The sequence below is a fragment of the Oryctolagus cuniculus genome, chromosome 15 (genome assembly GCF_964237555.1).
Source record: "Oryctolagus cuniculus chromosome 15, mOryCun1.1, whole genome shotgun sequence".
Lineage (NCBI taxonomy): Eukaryota > Metazoa > Chordata > Mammalia > Lagomorpha > Leporidae > Oryctolagus > Oryctolagus cuniculus.
The window spans coordinates 27,228,627-27,249,254 of record NC_091446.1 but is presented as its reverse complement, the minus strand read 5'-3'; the positions used below and the strand labels follow the sequence as shown (position 1 = coordinate 27,249,254).

The window sequence follows — 20,628 nt, the reverse complement described above, 5'->3', positions numbered from 1 at the left end:
AGCAGCTGGGTCTCAAACCGGTGCCCATATGGGATGCTGGTGCTTCAGGCCAGGACGTTAACATGCTGTGCCACAGCACTGGCCGCACTTACTTTTTTTTTTTTTTTTTTTTTTTAGAATAAAATCTAGGGACTGGTGCTGTGGCACAGCAGGTAAAAGCCCTGGCCTGAAGCGCCAGCATCCTATATGGGCGCCAGTTCGAGACCCAGCTGCTCTACTTCCCATCCAGCTCTCTGCTATGGCCTGGGAAAGCAGTGGAAGACAGCCCAAGTCCTTGGGCTCCTGCACCACGTAGGAGACCTGGAAGAAGCCCCTGGCTCCTGGCTTTGGATCGGTGCAGCTCTGGCCTTTGTGGCCATCTGGGGAGTGGACCAACAATTGGAAGATTTCTCTCTCTGTCGCTACCTCCCTCTGTAACTCTGTCTTTAAAATAAATAAAATAAAATAAATAAAATCTAGTGTGCTGTAAAAAAAAGCTACACATCAGGTGGACAGATACGGATTACACTGTGTGGCAAAGTGTTGTGTGAATCCAGAAGAAACAGGTTGGAGCTAGGAGCTTGCACTCACTGGGAATGTGAGGTGTAAGTGAAGCTATTGGACACTGAAGTGCTCACCGTGAGTGGACTGTGTGGGAAAACGTGGCGGGAAGAGAGAAGTAGGTAGGAGCCAGGTCCTAGAACCCATGAGGTCACTGAGAAGTTTGGACGACATGTCCTGTAGGTAGTTGAAGTATTTTCACAGAATACTGCTGGTTTTATGTGGCGTGGCTGTTGCCGCGATTTGTGGGAGGGATCTGAGAGGGAAGAGTGGGTGACCCCACAGAGCAGCAGGGAGGCCATTTGTATTCAGCAGGAAGAGCTGTGGATGGAAGCAATGAGGGGTGGGTGGATGGGTTTCAGAGCTTTTCTTCGGAGAGTCACTAGAATTTTGTCCCTTCTGAAGCTGGAGGTGACAAAGCACTACGCCTCAGATGGACGTATCTCATGAAGAATTCAGGTGAACTGAGCTGCTGTTTGGGCAATTTTGAGAAGGGAAAAGGGACCCTGGTAATGGGGCTGTGCTTCAAGACAGAAGACATCAAAAAAGAGTGCTAAATTGCAGTTGTTTTCCTCGTTAGGAGAGTCCATTACTTTCTAGAAATAACATTTTCTAATACCCTTTGGAATTATCATACCTCTTTTTGTGTTACACTGTGGAAACCTAGTACTTCCGCCACACTCAAGATGGGTGCATCCGATGTAGCCTTTTCAATACTCTCCCTGGGTGGCCCCGCCCCTGTGGAAACCATTTCCGCCACACTGTGCGAAGTGGGACGAATTTTACAGTGTCTCTCAGCACGCAAGATGGCCCGGTTCCTCCTACTTTTCATTGGTTGACTCACTCGGGTCTTCCTCGTGAGGGGCGGGGCTTACATTTGATCGACGGCTACTCTGGTCAATGGGCGAAGAGCAGGGACCAATGAGGCCCTGGAACTGGAGCCCCTTCCCCGTGGTTGGGCGGGTGTTTTGCGTGGGGCGGGGTGGAGCAGAGCCGGAAGCGGGAGGGGAGAGTGAAACAGGAAAAGAAGGGAAGAAGGAAGAAGAGGGAAGAGAAGGAGAGGGAGGAGGAGGAGGAGGAGGAGGAGGGAGGTGGCGGCGCCGTGGCGGAGGAGCAGGAGCAGGAGCAGGAGCAGGAGGGGGATGGAGAGGAGTAGGCTCCTGGGTGGCATGGCGCTCCTGCTCCTCCAGGCGCTGCCCAGCCCCCTGTCAGCCAGGGCTGAACCCCCGCAGGTAAGGGGGAGGGGGCGTCCGGGCCAGGCTGGGGGCCTGGGAGTCGTCGAGGCCTGGCTGGAGAGGTCTGGAGGAATGTTGCTGTTAAAGAGTTGAGGGGTCCCGAGACGGGCGCCCATGCCTGGCGTGCACAGGGTCTGAGGGGGCGTCGGCGTTCAGCTGAGCGATACCTGTGACGGTTTGGGGTTAGGAAGGTGGTAGAGGCGTGTTGCCAAGCGTCCGAGGAGCCTTTGAGATGTGGCAGTTAGGTGAGGGGCTCTGTGGGAGTGGCTGGTGATGCCGAGCTGGGGCCTCGGGCTCATTTGTGCCCCCCGGTGGCGCAGGTGGCCAAGAGGGCTGTGCTATGAGCCCGGCTATGTGGGTAGGGGTACCCAGGCTATTGAGCTGTCCTGGGGAGAGGAGGGCCTTTCAGGCTGGACGGGGAGAAAATTCTGTGCTTCATTTTGGCCCCATTTTTCATGGCGTGAGTCAAGGCACTGTTGGTGGCAGGTTGTTGGTGGCGGGGCTCTTAAGGCAGGTGGGAGGAAGCGGTGGGACCGCACTTGGTTTTAGGAGCGCATGCTGTTAGGCCGGTGGTCCCGGGAGGGCAACCAGTGATGTTGATCTGAACCTGCTCAGGGCTTTTGAGCGAAGGATGGTTCTGATGCCAATATGGGCAGCAAATGGAGCACCCTTGCTTTTCTTGCTGGGTGGCTTGCTCTGTGTCCAGGCAGAGCTTGTACTGGCGTTTCGAAACCCTGCTGGGAGTGTTACTCCTGGTGCCAAGTTGGGTGGGGTGCAGGAGGGGGAATCACCCCTCCTTTCCTGCTCTGGCAAAGCTTTAACCTTCATTTTCTTCGTTTTCTCTTCCCTTCCCTGTCTTCCGAGAGAAGTGAGCACCCACACACAGACAGCATGGTGGCAAAGTCTGTTAACTTAGCACTTGTTGTGGTCAGGAGCAGAAACAGCATGCCTGCAAAAACTATTCCCCAGGGGGTTTGAATGCTGCCTTTTCATATATGCAAATATTTTTTCCCATTAGTATCCTCTATTTAAAATGAATGTTTAGTGTGTTGAAGTTCCTTTAATAAAATTAGCCATTTTCAAGTGAACAGTTCAGCAGTGCAACCATCATCCCTATCTAGATTGAAAACACTTTCACCTCCCTGAAAGAAAACTCCATCCCTATTAAATACTGACTCCCTTTTCTCCCCTGGCCCCAGCCCTTGGCAGCCACCAGTCTGTCTTTTGTTTACGTGAATTTATGTATTCCAGATATTTCATATAAATGGAATCATATGATACTCATATGTGGTCTTTTGTGTCTGGCTTCTTTCACTTAACAATGTTTTCAAGGTTCACTCACAGTGTAGCATGCACCAGTACTTTGTTCCTTTTTATGGCTGAATAGCATTCTATTGTGTGTATATACCACAATTTGTTTATTCATTTATCTGTCTCAAAGTATCTAATTTTTCCTCAGAATAGATTTGTATGTGTTACAAATACCATGTTGAAAGGGATAGAGCTCATTTTCTGGCCTAGAGCATTCTCTTTTCCAAGGCTGGCACCCTTCAGTTTAGCCTTGTTGGAGTTTTTTCTTTTCCTAGTTAAAAATACCCTGGGTGGTGGTGGTGGGAGAGTGGGGGAGCAGCAGTGCTGTGGTGTAGCGTGTAAATCCACCTGTGATGCCGGCATCCCGTATGGGCACTGGTTCGTGTCCTGGCTGCTCCACTTCCAATCCAGCTCTCTGCTGTGGCCTGGGGAAAGCAATGGAGGATGACCCAAAGTTTGGACCCCTTCCACTCTTGTGGGAGACCCGGATGAAGCTCCTGGCTTTGGCTTGGCTCAGCCCTGGCTGTTGCAGCCACTTAGGGAGTGAACCAGCAGATAGAAGATCTCTTTTTCTTATTTATCTGTAACTCTGATTTTCAAATAAATAAGTTTTTTTTTTTTTTTTTTAAGATTTATTTATTTATCTGAAAGGCAGAGTTACAGAGAGAGAGAAAGATCTTCCATTCAGTAGTTCACCGCTTAAGTGGCTGCAGTGGCCAGGTCTGGGCCATGCAAAAGCCAGGAGCTTCATCCGGATCGCCTACGTGGGTGCACGGACCCACATCCTCCACTGCTTTCCCAGCTGTGTTAGCAAGGATCTGGATTGGAAGTGGAGCAGTCTGGACTCAAACAGGCATCCCTATGGAATGCTGGCATTGCAGGCGGCAGCTTAACCCATTAAGCCACAACGCCAGCCCCTAAATAAGTCTTTAAAAAAAAAAAAATACACAGGCAGGCAAAATACATTTTTTTCTGCTAGAAAATCTAAAACTCTCAGAATTGGTAAAGTTAGAAATGCATTGACAACAAAATGTGGAGTGAACTTACTTTTGCTTTGCACGTGTCTATTTGTCTAAGTGTCTTAAAGGCTGTTCCCAGTAACCAATAAAAACTGTTGCTAAAGGGCTGATTTGGGGTATCAGACGTTCTGAAGGGGTGGCTGGTGATAGGAATGGGTTGCAGTTCTTCTGCAAGTGTAAGGATGGAAAGTGGGGTTCCTGCCAGGTCTTACCCCTGGGAGGTGGTGAGGAGAGGGGAAGGACTGCGCTGTAATTGCAGTTTGTCAGTCAAATCCGCTGTCACCTTGGCTCTGACACGTTAATACTTTCTGGGGACAGGATGGCGTCTGTACTTGGTTGCATTTGGGTGGATGCTAGCATCAAACAGCTATTATGTGGTTCCAGTTCCTGCAGAGAAGGGAGCGGTTTTGTGAGGCACAGCAGCCTTCTTCCTAACAGCTCCTGGTTCCCTCACCGCCAACACCCTCCATCCACTCTGCCCCCACCTCACACCCTTGTTTCTTTCCGTCTGCGAGTGCTAGATATCCCAGTCAGATTTGAGTTCTAACCTTTGGAATGGAAGTTACTATATAACAACCGTGAATTCACCACAGTTTAGTCCATTTAGGTTTTTTTGTTTCCTGGCCTGTTCAGATCAGTAAGAGGGGAAAAAAATTCTAGAGACCATGTTGGCATAAAACATAACTCAGGTCCTCCCTGTGGTTGATTTCAACACTGACTTCCAGCTAACTCTGAATTGTGCTGCTCATTCTGTATCGAATCGCATCCTGCTCCCCACCCATGGATCTGCTAAATATACTCTTTTAAAAATAAATAAATTTATTTATTTATTTGAAAGGGAGAACAACAAAGGGAGGGGAGTGGAGAGAGAGAGGGATCCAGGTTCATTCCCCAAATGAACGCAACAGCCAGGTCTAGACCAAGTAGAAGCCAGGAGCCAGGAACTCCATCCTGGTCTTCCACATGGCTGGCAGGGTCCCAAGCACTTGGGCCATCTTTTGCTACTTTCCCAGGCCATCAGCAGGGAGCTGGATCACCAGTGCAGCAGCTAGGACTCAAACCAGTGCTCCAATATGGGATGCCAGTGTTAGAGGCGGTGGCTTAACCTGCGCCACAGTGCTGGCCCCCTGTAATCTTTTTTATGTATACATTCTATATCAGACATACACCCTTTTAAGCATTGTGGTTTTGCTGTTAACCAGCTCTGATCTGAAATAGCCTTGTTTTGCCATGTAGGCCCGGGAATGTTCATCCACCTTGCTCACCTCTGTGATTAGGGACTTAGATTGATTGCTGTAGGTCACTGTGACTCACAGATGTGATTCCTTGCATCTATAAAGAATAAGAAAAGCAGTTTCCAAACAGGAGGACCTTGGCATTTGTTCCTTCCAGTTAAATTATGATTAAGATATGGAGAGTTTGTGTTGTTATTTAGATGTAACCAGAGTATTTGAATATTATTTACAGTAAAGTTTGCTGTAAGGTGAGTGAGCCAGTGGTCTGGACAGATCTCTAGAGCTGCAGGCCTTTCCTCCCTGCCACGCTCACATGGGCCCCCGTGTCTACTGTGTCCGACAGTACCCTCCCCTCAGTAGTCAGCTCTGCCCCTCTGCCCGCACCTCACCTCTGCTCACCTCCATTGCCCTGTCTTCAGTGTGGAAGTCCTGCTGCATTTCCCCTTCTTAAAGCAGCTTTCGTTGCTCTTGCCATCAGTCCTGCTCATCGCCTTTTCTGATTTACTTAAACTGCTTGCTGTCCCAGAGTGAGTATTTGTCAAAGATCAGTACTTCAGTTTCTGAGAATCCTTGCAGTGAAATTTGGTCGAACTCAAAAAATGGACATTTACTGAAGTGTCCACTCTTTCTTTTTTTAATAAAAAATTTATTTCTATTTATTTGAAAGGCAGAGTTACAGAGAGAGGTAGAAGCAGAATTCTTCCATCCACTGGCTCACTCCCTAAATGGCCACAACAACCAGGGCTGGACCAGGCCAAAGCCAGGAGCCAGAAGCTTCTTTTTTTTTTTTTCCCCCCAGGAAAGCTAGGGTTTTTTGTTGTTGTTGTTGTTGTTGTTGTTGTTGTTTAGATTTATTGATTTATTTGAAAGTCAGAGTTACAAAGAGAGAGAAGGAGTGGCAGAGAGAGAGAGAGGTCTTCCATCCGCTGGTTCACTCCCCAATTGGCTGCACTGGCTAGAGCTGCACTGATCTGAAGCCAGGAGCCGGGAGCTTCCTCCAGGTCTCCCATGTGGGTGCAGGGGCCCAAGGACTTGGGCCATCTTCCACTGCTTTCCCAGGCCATAGCAGAGAGCTGGATCAGAAGTGGAGCAGCCGGGACACGAACTGGCGCCAATATGGGATGCTGGCACAGCAGGTGGCGGCTTTAACCGCTACGCTGCAGCGCCGGCCCTGACCAGGAACTTCCACTGGATCTCCCATGTAGGTGCAGGGGCACGAGGACTCTGCTTTCCCAGGTGCAGCAGCAGGGAGCTGGATTGGAGGTGGAGCAGCTGGGCCTCAAACTGGAGTCCATATGGCATGCCAGCACTGTAGGCAGTGGCTTTGCCCACTGTGCTGCAACGCCAGCCCTTGGAGTGTCCACTCTGTAGCAGGCTGTTACGGCTTGACTCTGGGATCTGTCAGGTGACTGTCACAATGCGTGTCCTCAAGGAGCTGGTCATCTTGTGGGAGGACAGAGAACATACACGGCGAAGTGTAATCCAGAGGGATCGGTGTGGTGACGGACCTGCAAGCAAAGGACCATGGGAATAAATGATTCTGCTAGGGCAAGAAGAAGATGGGCAACAGGGAAAGCTCCCTCGAGGGTGTGCCTCTGGACTCGGCTTTCCGTGAAGGTCATTGAGGAGGAGCAGGCTAGCATGGGCTAGGAAGAGGAAAAGGTGTCTTCCAGGGTGGAAGAGTGAAAATGGAGGAGGTGTTGGGAGGTGGCAGGTGGTGTGTGGCAGAGGCTGTGTGGGTGGGTGCGAAGGCGGGTGTGGGGCTGTGGGCAGATGGGAAAGAGGCCTTTCATCCATTCATCTAAGGCTGCACTGTCCTATAGAACGTTCTGTGGAGCTAGAAGTGATCACTGTACGTCACTGTATGTGCTGTTCATTTCAAGTAGCTCTTAGCTGCCTGTGGCTGCTGAGCACTTGAAATGTAGTGAGGTAACTAAGTACCTGAGGTGCTTTTTCATTAACCTCTTGGAATTTTTTTTTTTTTAAATTGGTTTGGTTGAAAGGCAGAGCAACAGAGAAAAAGAGAGAGAGAGAGAGAGACAGACAGGTATCTTACATCTGCCAGTTTACTCCCTAAATGCCCGCAACAATCAGTTCTGGGCCAGGCTGGAACCAGGAGCCTGGAACTCCATCTGTGTCTCTCACAGGGTGACAGGGACTCAAGTACTTGAGCCATCATCTGCGGAATTTTTATCTTTGTTTAATTTTTATATCAACTTTACTGAGCTATCATTCACATGCCAAAAATTCATCCTTTTAAACTGTACCTAGATATCTTTATTAGTATGGTCATGCAACCACCACTGCTATCTAATTTTATTGTTTGTTTTTAAAATTTTTATTTATTTAAGGGACTGGCACTGTGGCATAGTAGGGTAAGCCTCTGCCTGTGGTGCTGGTATCCCATATGGGTACCAGTTCATGTCCTGGTTGCTCCTCTTCTGATCCAGCTCTCTGCTTATGGCCTGAGAAAGCAGTGGAAGATGGCCCAAGTACTTGGGCCCCTGCACCCATGTGGGAGACCTGGATGAAGCTCCTGGCTTTGGATGGGCCCAGCTCCAGCCATTGCGGCCATTTGGGATAGTGAACCAGCATATGGAAGATCTCTCTTGTGTCTCTCCTTCTCTCTCTCTAACTTTGTCTTTCAAATTAATAAATTAAAAAATTTAAAATTTACTTGAAAGGCAGAGAGATAAACACAGATGGCTCCCAACTGCCAGTTCACTCTCCTTCAACTGCCTGCCACTGTCAGGCCCGGGGACATGAAAACTAGGGGCCTGGCACTCCATACAGCTCTCTCAGATAGGTGGCAGGGACGCAATACTTGAGCCATCAGCCGTCACCTGCTGCCTTGCAGGGTGCACCTTAGCCTGAAGCTAGAATCAGAAACTGAATCAGAACTAGAATCCATCTAATATAGGATGCAAGTGTTCCAGGCAAAGTCTTAACCACTGTACCTAATGCTCACTCTTATCTAATTTTAGAATAATTTCATCATCCCCAAAAGAAACCCTATAAACATTAGCAGGCACCACCCATTCCACTCCCTCTCTGCCAGCCTGTCCCAACCACTAATTCACTTTGTTTCTATGGATTTACCTCTTCTCAACATGTCCTAGAAAAGGAATCATACACTGTGGTCCTTTGTGACTGTTTTTTTCTTTTTTAAAGATTTATTTATTTATTTATTTGAAAGGCAGAGTTATAGAGAGGCAGAGGCAGAGAGAGAGAGATGGGTCTTCCATCCGCTGGTTCATGCCCCAAATGACCGCAATGGCTAGAGCTGTATGGATCCGAAACCAGGAGCTTAGAGCTTCTTCCGGTCTCCAACATGGGTACAGGGGCCCAAAGACTTGGGCCATCTTCAGCTGCTTTTCCAAGCCATTAGCAAAGAGCTGGATCAGAAGTGGAGCAGCCAGGACTTGAACAGGCACCCATATGGGATGCTGGCACTGCAGACTGTGGCTTTATCCTCTGTGCTACAGTGCTGGCCCTGTGACTGGTTTCTTTCACTTAACATAATGTGTTTAAAGTTTATCCTTGTTCCAGCATTGTATCAGCAGCACTTCATTCCTTTTTATGGCCAATAACTATTCTGTTGTGTGCATTTACTATGTTGTATTTACACATTCATCAATTGGACATGTGAGCTGTTACCACTTTTTGGATATTATGAATAGTGCTGTGAACGTGGAGTACAGGTTTTGAGAGGACGTGTTTTTGGTTGCATGTACCTAACAGTGGAATTGCTAGGTTGCATGGTAACTCTTTGTGTAACCTTTTTAGGAACTTCCAAACTGTTTTAAAGTGGTGTGATATTCAACTTAAATCAAACAGCACGTGTGCTGGTGACTACAGCTTTCCAGTGTGGTGGTTTGATACAGTGTGACATAGTGCTTCAGTCCTGGTCTCTGGGGTCAGTCCACTTGAGTTCCAGTCCTGACACCATAACTATCCTGGAGCCAGTTTCGTAGCCTCTTTTTGCCTCATTTTCCTCTTCTACAAAATGGGAATAGTACTAGTCCATATCATAGGGTTATCTGGGTTGAAAGATAATGTAAAGCTTTTGGGATATACTTAATGATTAATGACAGTAATTATCAGTATTGTTATTGGTTGTCCTCAATGCATTGTGGTAGGCCCGAAAAGGTCAGCTCCGAAACTAAGTTTGGAAACAGATCGGGGAGTTTGCAAGAACCTCCTCGCTTCTCTTCCGTACTGGAGTTTAGATTCGTCCCTGTGTTCCTTTTTTTGCCTCCTCCAGAGGACATTTGTCAGGGTGTGGAAATATTTTTGGTTGTTACCACTTGGGAATGCTGCTGGCATCTGGCGGGTGAGGGCCGAGGATGCTGCTAAACACGCCCGGCTCAGGACAGCTCCCCTGCCCCACCCGCCGCACGCGAGCAGGGCGTTGTGAGAGCCTCCCTGCCAGCAGTGCCGACGTGGAGAAACTCTGGTTTACTGGCCCCTGCTATCGCCTTTCCGACTCTTGCTCAACACGTAGGAGTCTGAGGTCAGCCTTCCCACGGAGGGAGCGGGAGCGGGAGCGTAGCATTCGGAATTGCGTGACGTAACCCCTGACAGCAGTGCTGGGGGGACAGTTGAAAGCTTTCATGTGCTGACGCCTGATTACGCTCAGGTTTGTTGACGCAGGATACCGGTCAGCTCTGTTTTGTCTGCCAACACCCAGCTTTTTTGGAGAGGCACTTTTTAAATCTGTGGTTCGTCAGCAGGTGAGCCTGTCTTACGCATCTCAAACTTTGCTTTGCTCTTCCTTTGATCTGCCCTGTGGCTTCATTCTGAGAACTTGATTTGTTCTGTCCCAGTGAAAGCCTGATGACCGGTTTCTCCTTTCTCCGTGTCCTCCATGATCCCGTAGCCAATCTGAGTCATGTTTTTAGAACTTTTTCCTTTTCTCATTCCAAGTCTTGGCCTTCTCATTTCCGGCCTCAGGAACCTTGTTTTGTTCTCAGATACCCTTAGCCTGGGAAACCAGTCTATGTTCTCAGGGTCACCCGCAGGAAGGCCAACCTCCTGTGTCTCGGGCTGGGTTTGTCTGGAGACCCTTTTCTGGGTATTCGGCACTAGCAGGCAAGTCTTTGTGCGGCTGTGTGTGTCTTGGACAGCAGTGCCAACTGCTCTTTGAGTGCCTGGCCATCCATACTCCTGAGAGGGCCTCTTGCCCCTTGCCAACTTCAGTTGGACTTAATACTTGAGGGGTCATCGGGACCTGGGTAGTCCCTACAAGCTGTCATAGATACCTGGGGGCCACTGCACCTGCACAGGCAGTAAGGGCAGCCAGCAGTGAAGGCAGGTCTTGGTGACCGGTCTATTCACATAATATACAAGCCGAGGTCTGGCATGTGCGCACCTCCCTTGTGGACCATCCTTGGCAGTTCCACTAGGTGGAGCAAAGTCTGGCCTACAAACTGCATGGCCATGTAGAAACCACAAACAGAAACACAAATAAATCCTGAGCATTGCCATCTGGGAGGTCAAGAAAAGGAAAACAGACCCAGTCCTGTCGCATTCTAAGGCTTGTCACTGCAGTTCTGGGCTTTCCTAACATGGGGGTTAAAGTAGGTCATCCTCAGACTTGTGGATCGCCAGTCTTGCTTGGAGTGGGTTTTTGAGATATTCTTGCTTACTCAGTTACATTCCCATAGCTCTGCTTTATTTACTTTTGGTTTTCCTCTTGCCGCATTTCCTACTGTGGGAAAATAGATGAGATGGGTAACTTCTCGTGGTGCCATCTTGGTCCTCATTGTGTCAAGGCTAAGGTTTGAGTCAAGATCTCAGATGTTTTAAAGAATTAAGCTTTCTTTCTCTGTATAACTCTTACTTTCAAATAAATAAATAAATCTTTAAAAAAAAAAAGGAGGGGGAGCGTGCTGTGGTGTAGCCGGTGGAGCCGCTGCCTGTGGTGCCGACATCCTAAATGGGTGCCAGTTGAGACCCAGCTGCTCCTATTCCGATCCAGCCCTCTGCTATGGTCTGGGAGAGCAGTGGAAGATGGCTCAATTCCTTGGGCCCCTGCACCCACGTGGGAGATCCGGAAGAGGCTCCTGGCTCCGGATCGGCGCAGCTGCAGCCATTGCAGCTAATTGGGGAATGAACCAACAGATGGAAGACACCCCCCACCCCACCCCACCCCCCCGCCTCTTCTCTCTTTTTGTAACTCTGTCTTTCAAATAAATAAATAAATCTTAAAAAAAAAAAAAAGAATTAAGCTTGTTTTGGAAGAGGTGAAAATAAGAAGTTGCAAAAGTATTTGTGGCTTGCAAGGGTGGGTCCTGGAGTGAAATGTTATGTAAACAAGTCTGTTTTGATTTTTAAGTATCTAGCAAGACAGATCTTATGTTGTAACACTGTTTTATTATACATTCTTTCACATCAGTGGCATGCATTCATGGAGAAAATACTCATGTTTTTCAAAATTCTTTGGTTTGCCACTTGCTAATTTATCCTCCTCATCTAAACTTCCACCTGGCAGTTTCACTGAACAAAGATATAACAACAAAAACCCACAGCTTAGTTTATTAATTAGATCTAAGTATTTTCTCTCTTGGTGGTTCATATGGGAGAGGAAGTTAATACTTATCTTTCTAAACTAGAATATTAGATTATTGTAGTTTTTTGGGACTTGAATATGCAATTGAATAGTGGGTTCTGGCATTGTGGCACAAAGGATTAAGCTACTACTTGCCATGTATGGAGCGCAGTTTCAAGTCCCTGCTGCTCTGCTTCTGATCCAGCTCTCTGTTAATGCACCTGGGAAATCAGCAGAAAAGAGCCTAAGAGTTTGGGCCCTTGCCACCCATCAGGGAGACCTGGATGGAGTTCCAGGCTCCTGGCTTCATCCTGGCCTACCCCTGGCTGTTTATGGGCATTTGAGGGGTGAACAAGGGTGGAAGATTTCTGTCACTTATTCTCTCTCTGTCACTGTGCCTTTCAAATAAGTAAAAATACATCTTTTTAAAAAAAGGAGTTGGTGGGTCTAGTGCTGTGGCATAGCAGGTAAAGACACTGCCTGCAGTGCCGGCATCCCATATGGGCACTGATTCGAGTCCTGGCTGCTCCACTTCTGATCCAGCTCTGTGCTATGGCCTGGGAGAGCAGTAAAAAATGACCCAAGTCCTTAGGTCCTTGCACCCGCATGGGAAACCCGGAAGTTCCTGGCTCCTGGTTTCAGATCGGTGCAGCTCCTGCCATTGTGGCCAACGGGGAGTGAACCAGCAGATGGAAGACATCTCTCTCTCTCTCTGTCTCTCCTTCTCTCTCTATGTAACTCTGACTTTCAAATAAATAAATAAATCTTTTTTTTGAAGATTTTTAAATAATGTATTTATTGGGGCTGGTGCTTCAGGCCAGGGCATTAACCCGGTGCACCACAGAGCTGACCCCAATAAATAGATCTTTTTTTTTTTTTTTTTTTTTTTGACAGGCAGAGTGGACAGTGAGAGAGACAGAGAGAAAGGTCTTCCTTTTGCCGTTGCCAATTTTGCCAATGGCCGCGGCGGCCGGCACACTGTGGCCGGCGCGTCGCGCTGATCCGAAGCCAGGAGCTAGTTGCTTTTCCTGGTCTCCCATGCGGGTGCAGGGCCTAAGGACTTGGGCCATCCTCCACTGCACTCCTGGGCCATAGCAGAGAGCTGGCCTGGAAAAGGGGCAACCGGGACAGAATCCAGCGCCCCAACCGGGACTAGAACCCGGTGTGCCAGCGCAGCAAGGCGGAGGATTAGCCTATTGAGCCTGGCAATAAATAGATCTTAAAAAAAAAAAAAAAAGGCCGGCGCCGCAGCTCACTAGGCTAATCCTCCGCCTTGCGGCGCCGGCACACCGGGTTCTAGTCCCGGTTGGGGCGCCGGATTCTGTCCCGGTTGCCCCTCTTCCAGGCCAGCTCTCTGCTGTGGCCAGGGAGTGCAGTGGAGGATGGCCCAGGTGCTTGGGCCCTGCACCCCATGGGAGACCAGGAAAAGCACCTGGCTCCTGGCTCCTGCCATCGGATCAGCGCGGTGCGCCGGTCGCAGCGCGCTGGCCGCGGCGGCCATTGGAGGGTGAACCAACGGCAAAGGAAGACCTTTCTCTCTGTCTCTCTCTCTCACTGTCCACTCTGCCTGTCAAAAAAAAAAAAATAAATAAAAAAATAAAAAAATAAAAAAAAAAAAAGGAGTTGAATATTGTGACGAGTCAATCCTGCTCATTCCTTTAAGTTTGCAAGTTCCCTTGCTATTTTGTGGGGACAGAGAACCTGCTCCATTCTGACCTGGCACAAGGTCCACTGTGGCTGTCTTCCCATTTTCCTTTTTTAGAGCTGATTGATAGTTTTCTTTGAGTGATAAATAATAGAGAAATACAAAAATATATAAAAAGTGAAAGTTTCTGTTTTGCTATATACCTTTAGTGGTTTCTCTGCTAATGTTGCACTTTCATGGATATAATAATACAAGAGAGGTTTCAAAACTTCATGGAAAAATAGAATTAAAAGATAACGCATAGGGTGGGTGTTTAGTGGCTGTGATGCTGGCTAAGGCACCTGTGTCTCACACCAGAGTACCTAGGTTTGATACCTGGCTCCAGTTCCTGACTCCAGCATCCTATTAATGCCGACCCTGTGAAGTAGCAGTGGTGACTCAACTGGCTGGGTTCCTACCACCCATGTGGGAGACCTGAATTGAGTTCCCAGCTCCTAACTCCAGCCCCCACTTCACCCCAAGCCCAGACTTGGCCATTGTGGCCATTTACAGCAGGAAGTAGTGCCTGTTGGCTAAGATCAAGTGTGGCACCTTCTTCTGTCTGTCTCTGCCTCCCAAAAAAAAAAAAAAAAAAAAGGTAATGCATATTTTCCATGAAGTCGTTGAAGCTCCCCTCATGTAATTTACAAATATAAACAAATTTAAATCATTGTGTTCTTTTTTTAAACAAAAATGAGATGTTTTATATGTAATATTTTATAACATGCCTTTTTTTTTTTTTTTTTTTAAAGATTTTACTTATTTACTTGAGAGGTAGTGTTACAGATAGAGGGAGGGAAAGACAGAGAGAAAGGTCTTCCATTCACTGGTTCACTCCCCAAAGGGCCACAACAACCAGAGCTGGGCCATTTGGAAGCCAGGAGCCAGGAGCTTCTTCCAGGTCTCCCATGCGGGTGCAGGGGCCCAAGGACTTGGACCATCATCCACAGTTTTCCCAGGCCATAGCAGAGAGCTGGGTCAGAAGAGGAGCAGCCAGGACATAGACTGGCATCCTTATGAGATTTCTGGCACTGCAGATAGAGGCTTAGCCCACTATGCCACAACACTGGGCCCACAACTTGCTTTTTTAGCCTTCACAATATGTTGTGTACTAATTTCTGTATCACATATATATAACTGATTTATTTAAGTGCCTATATGCTATTGCTATTTTCCATGATTGATTTACCCTCTCATCTATAAGCAGACCTGTTCGTATCCAAGTTTTTGCCATTTTCCACATTGTTCTACGGTGAGCATGGCTGCCCCTGTTTCTGCAGTTGTGCAAGATTCAGATCCTAGGTGTGGAATTGATTGTGGGGTCATGGGCGTATACAGTTTGAAGTTGGGGTAGTGAGTGACAAGGGCTCCTCAAGGTGTTTGTGTCGGTTTATGTTCCCGTCAAAAGTATAGGCAAGGGCTCATTCATCTCCCCACATGGGAGTAAGCTAAGCTGCTTCATGCTTTCCACTTGCCCTTGAAGATTAGCTGTCTTGCTCTTTAACATGGGCACCTTGGAAACACTTGGATTTACTTCCTCCTAAGCCTGTGGGTTGTCGTTTGCTTAGCTTCTAGTCGCCCCCTTGTCTACTGTGGTTCCCTTTATTGTGGAGCCAGGTTCACCCCAGGACAATGAGTCGGTCGCTGAAGGGTAGAAATGCTTGACCTGTGCTAACTGAATTGGTTTCTGGTCCCCCTGAAAGATATTAGGCAAGTGATCTGGAGTGGGGGCCAAGTGCTGTATGGCATGCATGTCTAATTGTGTGCTTGACCAACTGCCTTTCCGTGAGTGGTGTTCATCACAGAAGCAGGGACTCTGGAAAGACGAGGTGCTGGGAGTGCAGACTCAGGAGCCTGCCTGCGTCTGAGGCCTGCCTCTGCCCGCAGTGTCTCTGTAACAAGGGGCTAGTTGGTTACCTCAGCTTTCTCAGCTGTCAGGCGGGGATCATAATACCTAACTTTTAGGTTATCCTGAAGGTTAATTGAGTTAATATTTAAAACAGAACACTGCCTGCTGTAAATTTGTATGTATGTATTTCTAGAAGCTTTAGGACCAGGCCAGGGCTTTAACCTGCTGCGCCACAGTGCTGGCCCTGGCATTTTTTTTTTTTTAAAGATGTATTTATTTACTTGAAAGTCAGAGTTACACAGAGAGGAGAGGCAGAGAGAGAGAGAGAAAGGGTGGGGGGGGGAGAGGGAGAGGGAGGCCTTCCATCTGCTGGTTCATTCCTCAGTTGGCTGAAATGGCCGGAGCTGTGCCAATCCAAAGCCAGGAGCCAGGAGCTTTTTCCAGGTTTCCCACATGGGTACAGAGGCCCAAGAACTTGGGCCATCTTCTGCTGCTTTCCTAAGCCATAGCAGAGAGATGGATTGGAAGTGGAGGAGCCAGGACTCGAACCAGCGCCCATATAGGATGCCGGCACTGCAAATGGTGGCTTTACCTGCTATGCCACAGCACCGGCCCCTCAATTGGCATCTTCACTGCTATGCCAAATGCCCGCCCCCTATTCCTTTTTATGGCCAATTAATATTCTGTTGTATACATATACCACATTTTATTTATCAATTCATTAATTGAAGGACTTTTGGGCAGTTATGAATAATGCTTCTGTAAACAAGTTTTTATGTGAACATACATTTTCAGTCCTCTTGGGTACATAGCTAGGAGTGGAATTGCAGGGTCTTGTGGTAATTACACATTTAGCTTTTTGATAGTCTGCCAGACTGTTTTGTGAAGCATCTGTACCATTTCACACCCCGCCAGCAATGTTTGAGGGTTCTGATTTCTCTCTCTCTCTCTTTGTTTTTTAAAGATTTATTTATTTATTTGAAAGGCAGAGTTACAGAGAGGCAGAGGCAGAGAGAGAGAGGTCCTTCATCCGCTGGTTCACTCCCCAGATGGCCACAATGGCAGGTGCTGTGCTAATTCAAAGCCAAGATCCAGGAGCTTCTTCTGGGTCTCTCTCGTAACTGCAGGGGCCCAAGGACCTGGGCCATCTTCTACTGCTTTCCCAAGCCATAACAGAGAGCTGGATCGAAAGTGGAGCAGTCGGGACTAAAACCGTCCATATGGGATGCTGCCGCTGCAGGCAGTAGCTTTTACCCACTATGCCATAGCACCAACCCCATTTATCTTTTTTATGACAGCCATGTTAGTGAGTGTGAAGCAGTTTTTTTTTTTTTTTTTGATATGCATTTTCTTAATGACTAGTGATGGTGAACACTTTTTCATATGCTTTTTGACCATTTGTGTATCCTTGGAGAAATAGTGATTTAATTCCTTGCCCATTTTAAAGCCCCTTACCTGACAGAAAGAACAAAGATCATTCTCTGGAACTCCAGTGAGTGATGCCCAGGGAGAGATTTTCCATTAAAGTAGACTTTCAGGGCTGTGGCATCTCAGACCTGGCCAGGCCACCACCTATTTTCTTGTGGCCCTGGGTTGGTGAACCCCTTTGAGCCTTCCTTGTTACTGTCAGCATTTCTCAAAAATAGTGCCAAGGCCTGCCATTCCTGTGATAAGAGACCCATGTGGCCAAAGAAGTGGACCATCTTGTTTGGTGAGTCACAATTAACCTGCTTACGTTTAAGAAATCTGTAGGAGTCTCTTATCAGACATATAAGTTGCAAATACTTATTCCTGTTCCATGCTGTTTTCCCACCTACTTTCTTGGTGTGTCCTTTGAAACATGGCCTTTTTTTTTTTTTTTTTTGGACAGGCAGAGTGGACAGTGAGAGAGAGAGACAGAGAGAAAGGTCTTCCTTCCATTGGTTCACCCTTCAATGGCCGCTGCGGCCATCGCGCCACGCCGTTCTGAAGCCAAGAGCCAGGTGCTTCTCCTGGTCTCCCATGCGGGTGCAGGGCCCAAGCACTTGGGCCATCCTCCACTGCCTTCCCGGGCCACAGCAGAGAGCTGGACTGGAAGAAGAGTGACTGGAACAGAATCCGGCACCCCAACCGGGACTAGAACCCGGTGTACCGGCGCCACAGGCGGAGGATTAGCCTAGTGAGCTGCAGCGCCAGCCTATGGCCAAATTATTTTAAAAATCGTTTATTTGAAAGGTGGAGAGAGAGATCTCCCATCTGTTGGTCCACTCCCCAAATGCCTGCAACAGCGAGGTCTGGGCTGGTCAGGTTAAAGCCAGGAGCCCAGAAAACAATCTGGGTCTCCCGTGTGGTGGCAGGGACCAACTTACAGCCATCACCTGCAGCCTCACAGGGTGTGCATTGGCAGGAAACTGGAATCAAGAATGGAGCAGGGATTGGAGCTAGACAGTCATGTGGAATGTGGGTGTCACTAGCAGTGCCTTAACCGCTGTGCCGAATGCCTGCCTGATTTTTAGTTTTTATGAAATCCAGTTTATTTTTCCTTTTCTTGCTATTGCTTTTGGTGTTCGTTAGTTCTTTTAAAGGCTCAGAAAAGTGGAGCCAGTTTTGTGGTACAGAGAGCTGAGTTCTATTTCTGTGATGCCAGCATCCCATATTAGAGCACTGATTCCTGTCCCAGTTGCTCTGCTTCCAATCCACCTCCCTCCCTACTAATGTTCCTGGGGAGGCAGCAGAAGATGGCCCAAGTACTTGGGCCACTGCCACACATGTGAGAGACCTGGCTGAAGCTCCTGGCTTTGAGCTGGACCAGCCCTGGCCATTGAGGCTATTTGGGGAGTGAACCGGTAGATGGAAGAGCTCTCTCTCTCTCTCTCTCTCTCTCTCTCTCTTTCAAATAAACAAATACATACTTAAATCTTTTTTAAAAGTAGACTCCGAAAAGCTTCATATTATTTTTGGATCAATAATGAACATTATTTAGAATGTGTAGAATCCTTTATTTTTTTTACTCTGAAAATTTTAAACAAGTTCAGAAATACAGAGAAAGAGAATGGTATGATGAACTCCTGTATATGAATTATTCAGTTTCAGCAGGGTATTAGGTCATGGCCAGTCTTGTTTTAACTCTGTCCATATTCACTTCCATTTGTTCTCAGTGAAATTATTTTGAAGTGAATTGAAGATTCCATATAATTCCAACTATAGTCAGGTTTGAATCTCTAAAAGAAAAGGATTCTGCTCTTTCAACATACCCATCATACCATATCCTTCCTGAAAAATTGACACTAATTTGCTAATGTTGTGAGATAAGATCTTGCATATATGAATTTAAATAAGATGCCAGGGTAAAAATATTATTAGAACACAGAGCTAATTATGATAGTTCTTCAGTTTTCATAAGTAATTAAAGCTAAGTTTTCCTCTCTCTCTCTTTTTTTTTTTTAATTTTTTATTTACTCCCCAGCAGTTTCCTGCGATCCCAAGTATCAGAAGTGTTCTTTTGATAGAGCAGTGAAGACACTAGTAAGCTTGCATCCCATATAAGAGTTCATGGGTTTGAGTTCTGGCTCTGCTTCTGATTCCAGCTTCCTGCTGATGCTGATGAGCACCTTGTGTGAGGGAGCAGGAGATGGCTCTAGTACTTGGATTCATGCCTGAGTTCAAGGCTCCTGGTTTTGGCCTGGCCTAGGCTGTTGTGGGCATTTGGGGAGTGAACCAAGGTCTTTCTGCATTTCTGTCTGTCTCTTTCCCTCTCTCTGCCTAGTGTTCTTTCAGCCCAGCTTTCTCATTTTTACGTGAACAGGAAGAACCTGTTATTTTTCTCTGACCCACATATCCATTTTTAACCTTTGCCTAGTGTGTAAAGTAAAAGATTAAAAGATTAACTTAGGACTTTTGCACTCAGTTTCTAGTTTAGAGAGAATTTTTGGAAAAACTCCTATCTGAGATTACACAAATGTTCAGAGGAACATGGGACAATGAAAAAGCTCTGTCAGCGTGTTTTCTCCTGTTTCAGCTCCCAGGGGTGGCTGTGTGTCCCCAGCCCATGCCTGGCTGACTGTGCCTGCTCAGTATTGGGTGTTTCATGGCACTTGAGCTTCACTGCTGAGGGAGAAAAGGCACATGGAATTTGGAGGCTGAAAGACACCAGCGAGGTAATGATGCTGTGAACAGATGTTCAGTGAGAAAGGGGGTCTGTGCTGCTCAGAGTGCGAGAGATTGGGAGTTGGACAGGCTTCTGACTGTGGCGCTCTTCAGAGGCTTAACTGCAGGTATGTGCACTGTGACTCCCCAGATGAGACTGTAGACTTACGTGACCACATGGGCCTCTTATCACAGAAATGACTGGCCTCAGACCAGGCTCTGGGCAGTGCTGATAAAAGTAAGGCAGGCTCAGCAAGGTTAAGTAATCAACACAAGGTCATAAGACTGGTGGTGGCATGGTCACATCTAGGATACCAGAGCCATAACAGAGTCGAGTTGAAAGGAGAATCTCCCACAGGCAGCACTCCTTAGGGAAGGACTATGCCTTCAGAAACCTGGGCAGAGCTAAGTCATTTCACATCTTCAGATCTTCGGGGTCCTGGTCTGGCAAGTGGGGTCAGTAATACCTTGATTCCAGCTGTTGTAAGGGACAGCTAACGTGGATGTGAATGTAGTGTAAACCTTCAGTTCGGATTTTATTGAATTATCTCTGCATTTATTTGAAAGACAGAACAACAGACAGAAGGAGACATACATGTGTGTGCACGCACATGCAGACGCACACGCGCGCACACACACACACACACCTTCCATTTACTGGTTCATTCCCCAAATAGCCATAACAGCCAGACATGGGCCAGTCTGAAGCCAGGGCCAGGAGCTCCATCTGGGTTTCCTACATGGGTGGCAGAGGTCCAAGCATTTAAGCCATCCACCTCTGCTTTCCCAGGTGTATTAGTAGGAAACTGGATCAGAAGCAGAGTAGCCCAGTTAGGCAGCTGCTTGGGATGCCTGCGTGCCATATGGGAGCGTTGGTTCAAGTTCTGGCTCTTCTGCTTCCAGTCTAGCTTCCTGCTAATGGGCATGGGGAGGCAGCAGCAGATGGCCCAGTAGCTGGTTTCCCGTCACCCGTGAGACCCAGATGGAGTGTCAGACTCCTACTTTCAGCCTGACCCAGCCCCGGCTGAGTAGGCACTTAGGGGAGCGAACCAGCAGGTCAATGACTTGTGCACGGTGGTG

The 20,628-nt window shown here is 47.6% G+C and overlaps 1 protein-coding gene across 2 annotated transcripts in view; it reads left to right on the top strand.

The window, feature by feature from the left end:
• Positions 1-1,546: 1,546 nt before the first annotated feature.
• Positions 1,547-20,628, top strand: part of WBP1L (WW domain binding protein 1 like) — a 71,586-nt gene continuing 52,504 nt past the window's right edge. The window contains exon 1 of one of the 2 annotated variants that reach the window (XM_002718584.5): positions 1,547-1,772. In XM_002718584.5, the coding sequence (XP_002718630.3) occupies positions 1,683-1,772 (90 nt within the window). In that variant the 5' untranslated portion in view covers positions 1,547-1,682. Of the gene's footprint in view, positions 1,773-18,386; positions 19,560-20,628 lie in introns of those variants that run through there. The other variant, XM_051823543.2, reaches the window with a different exon arrangement.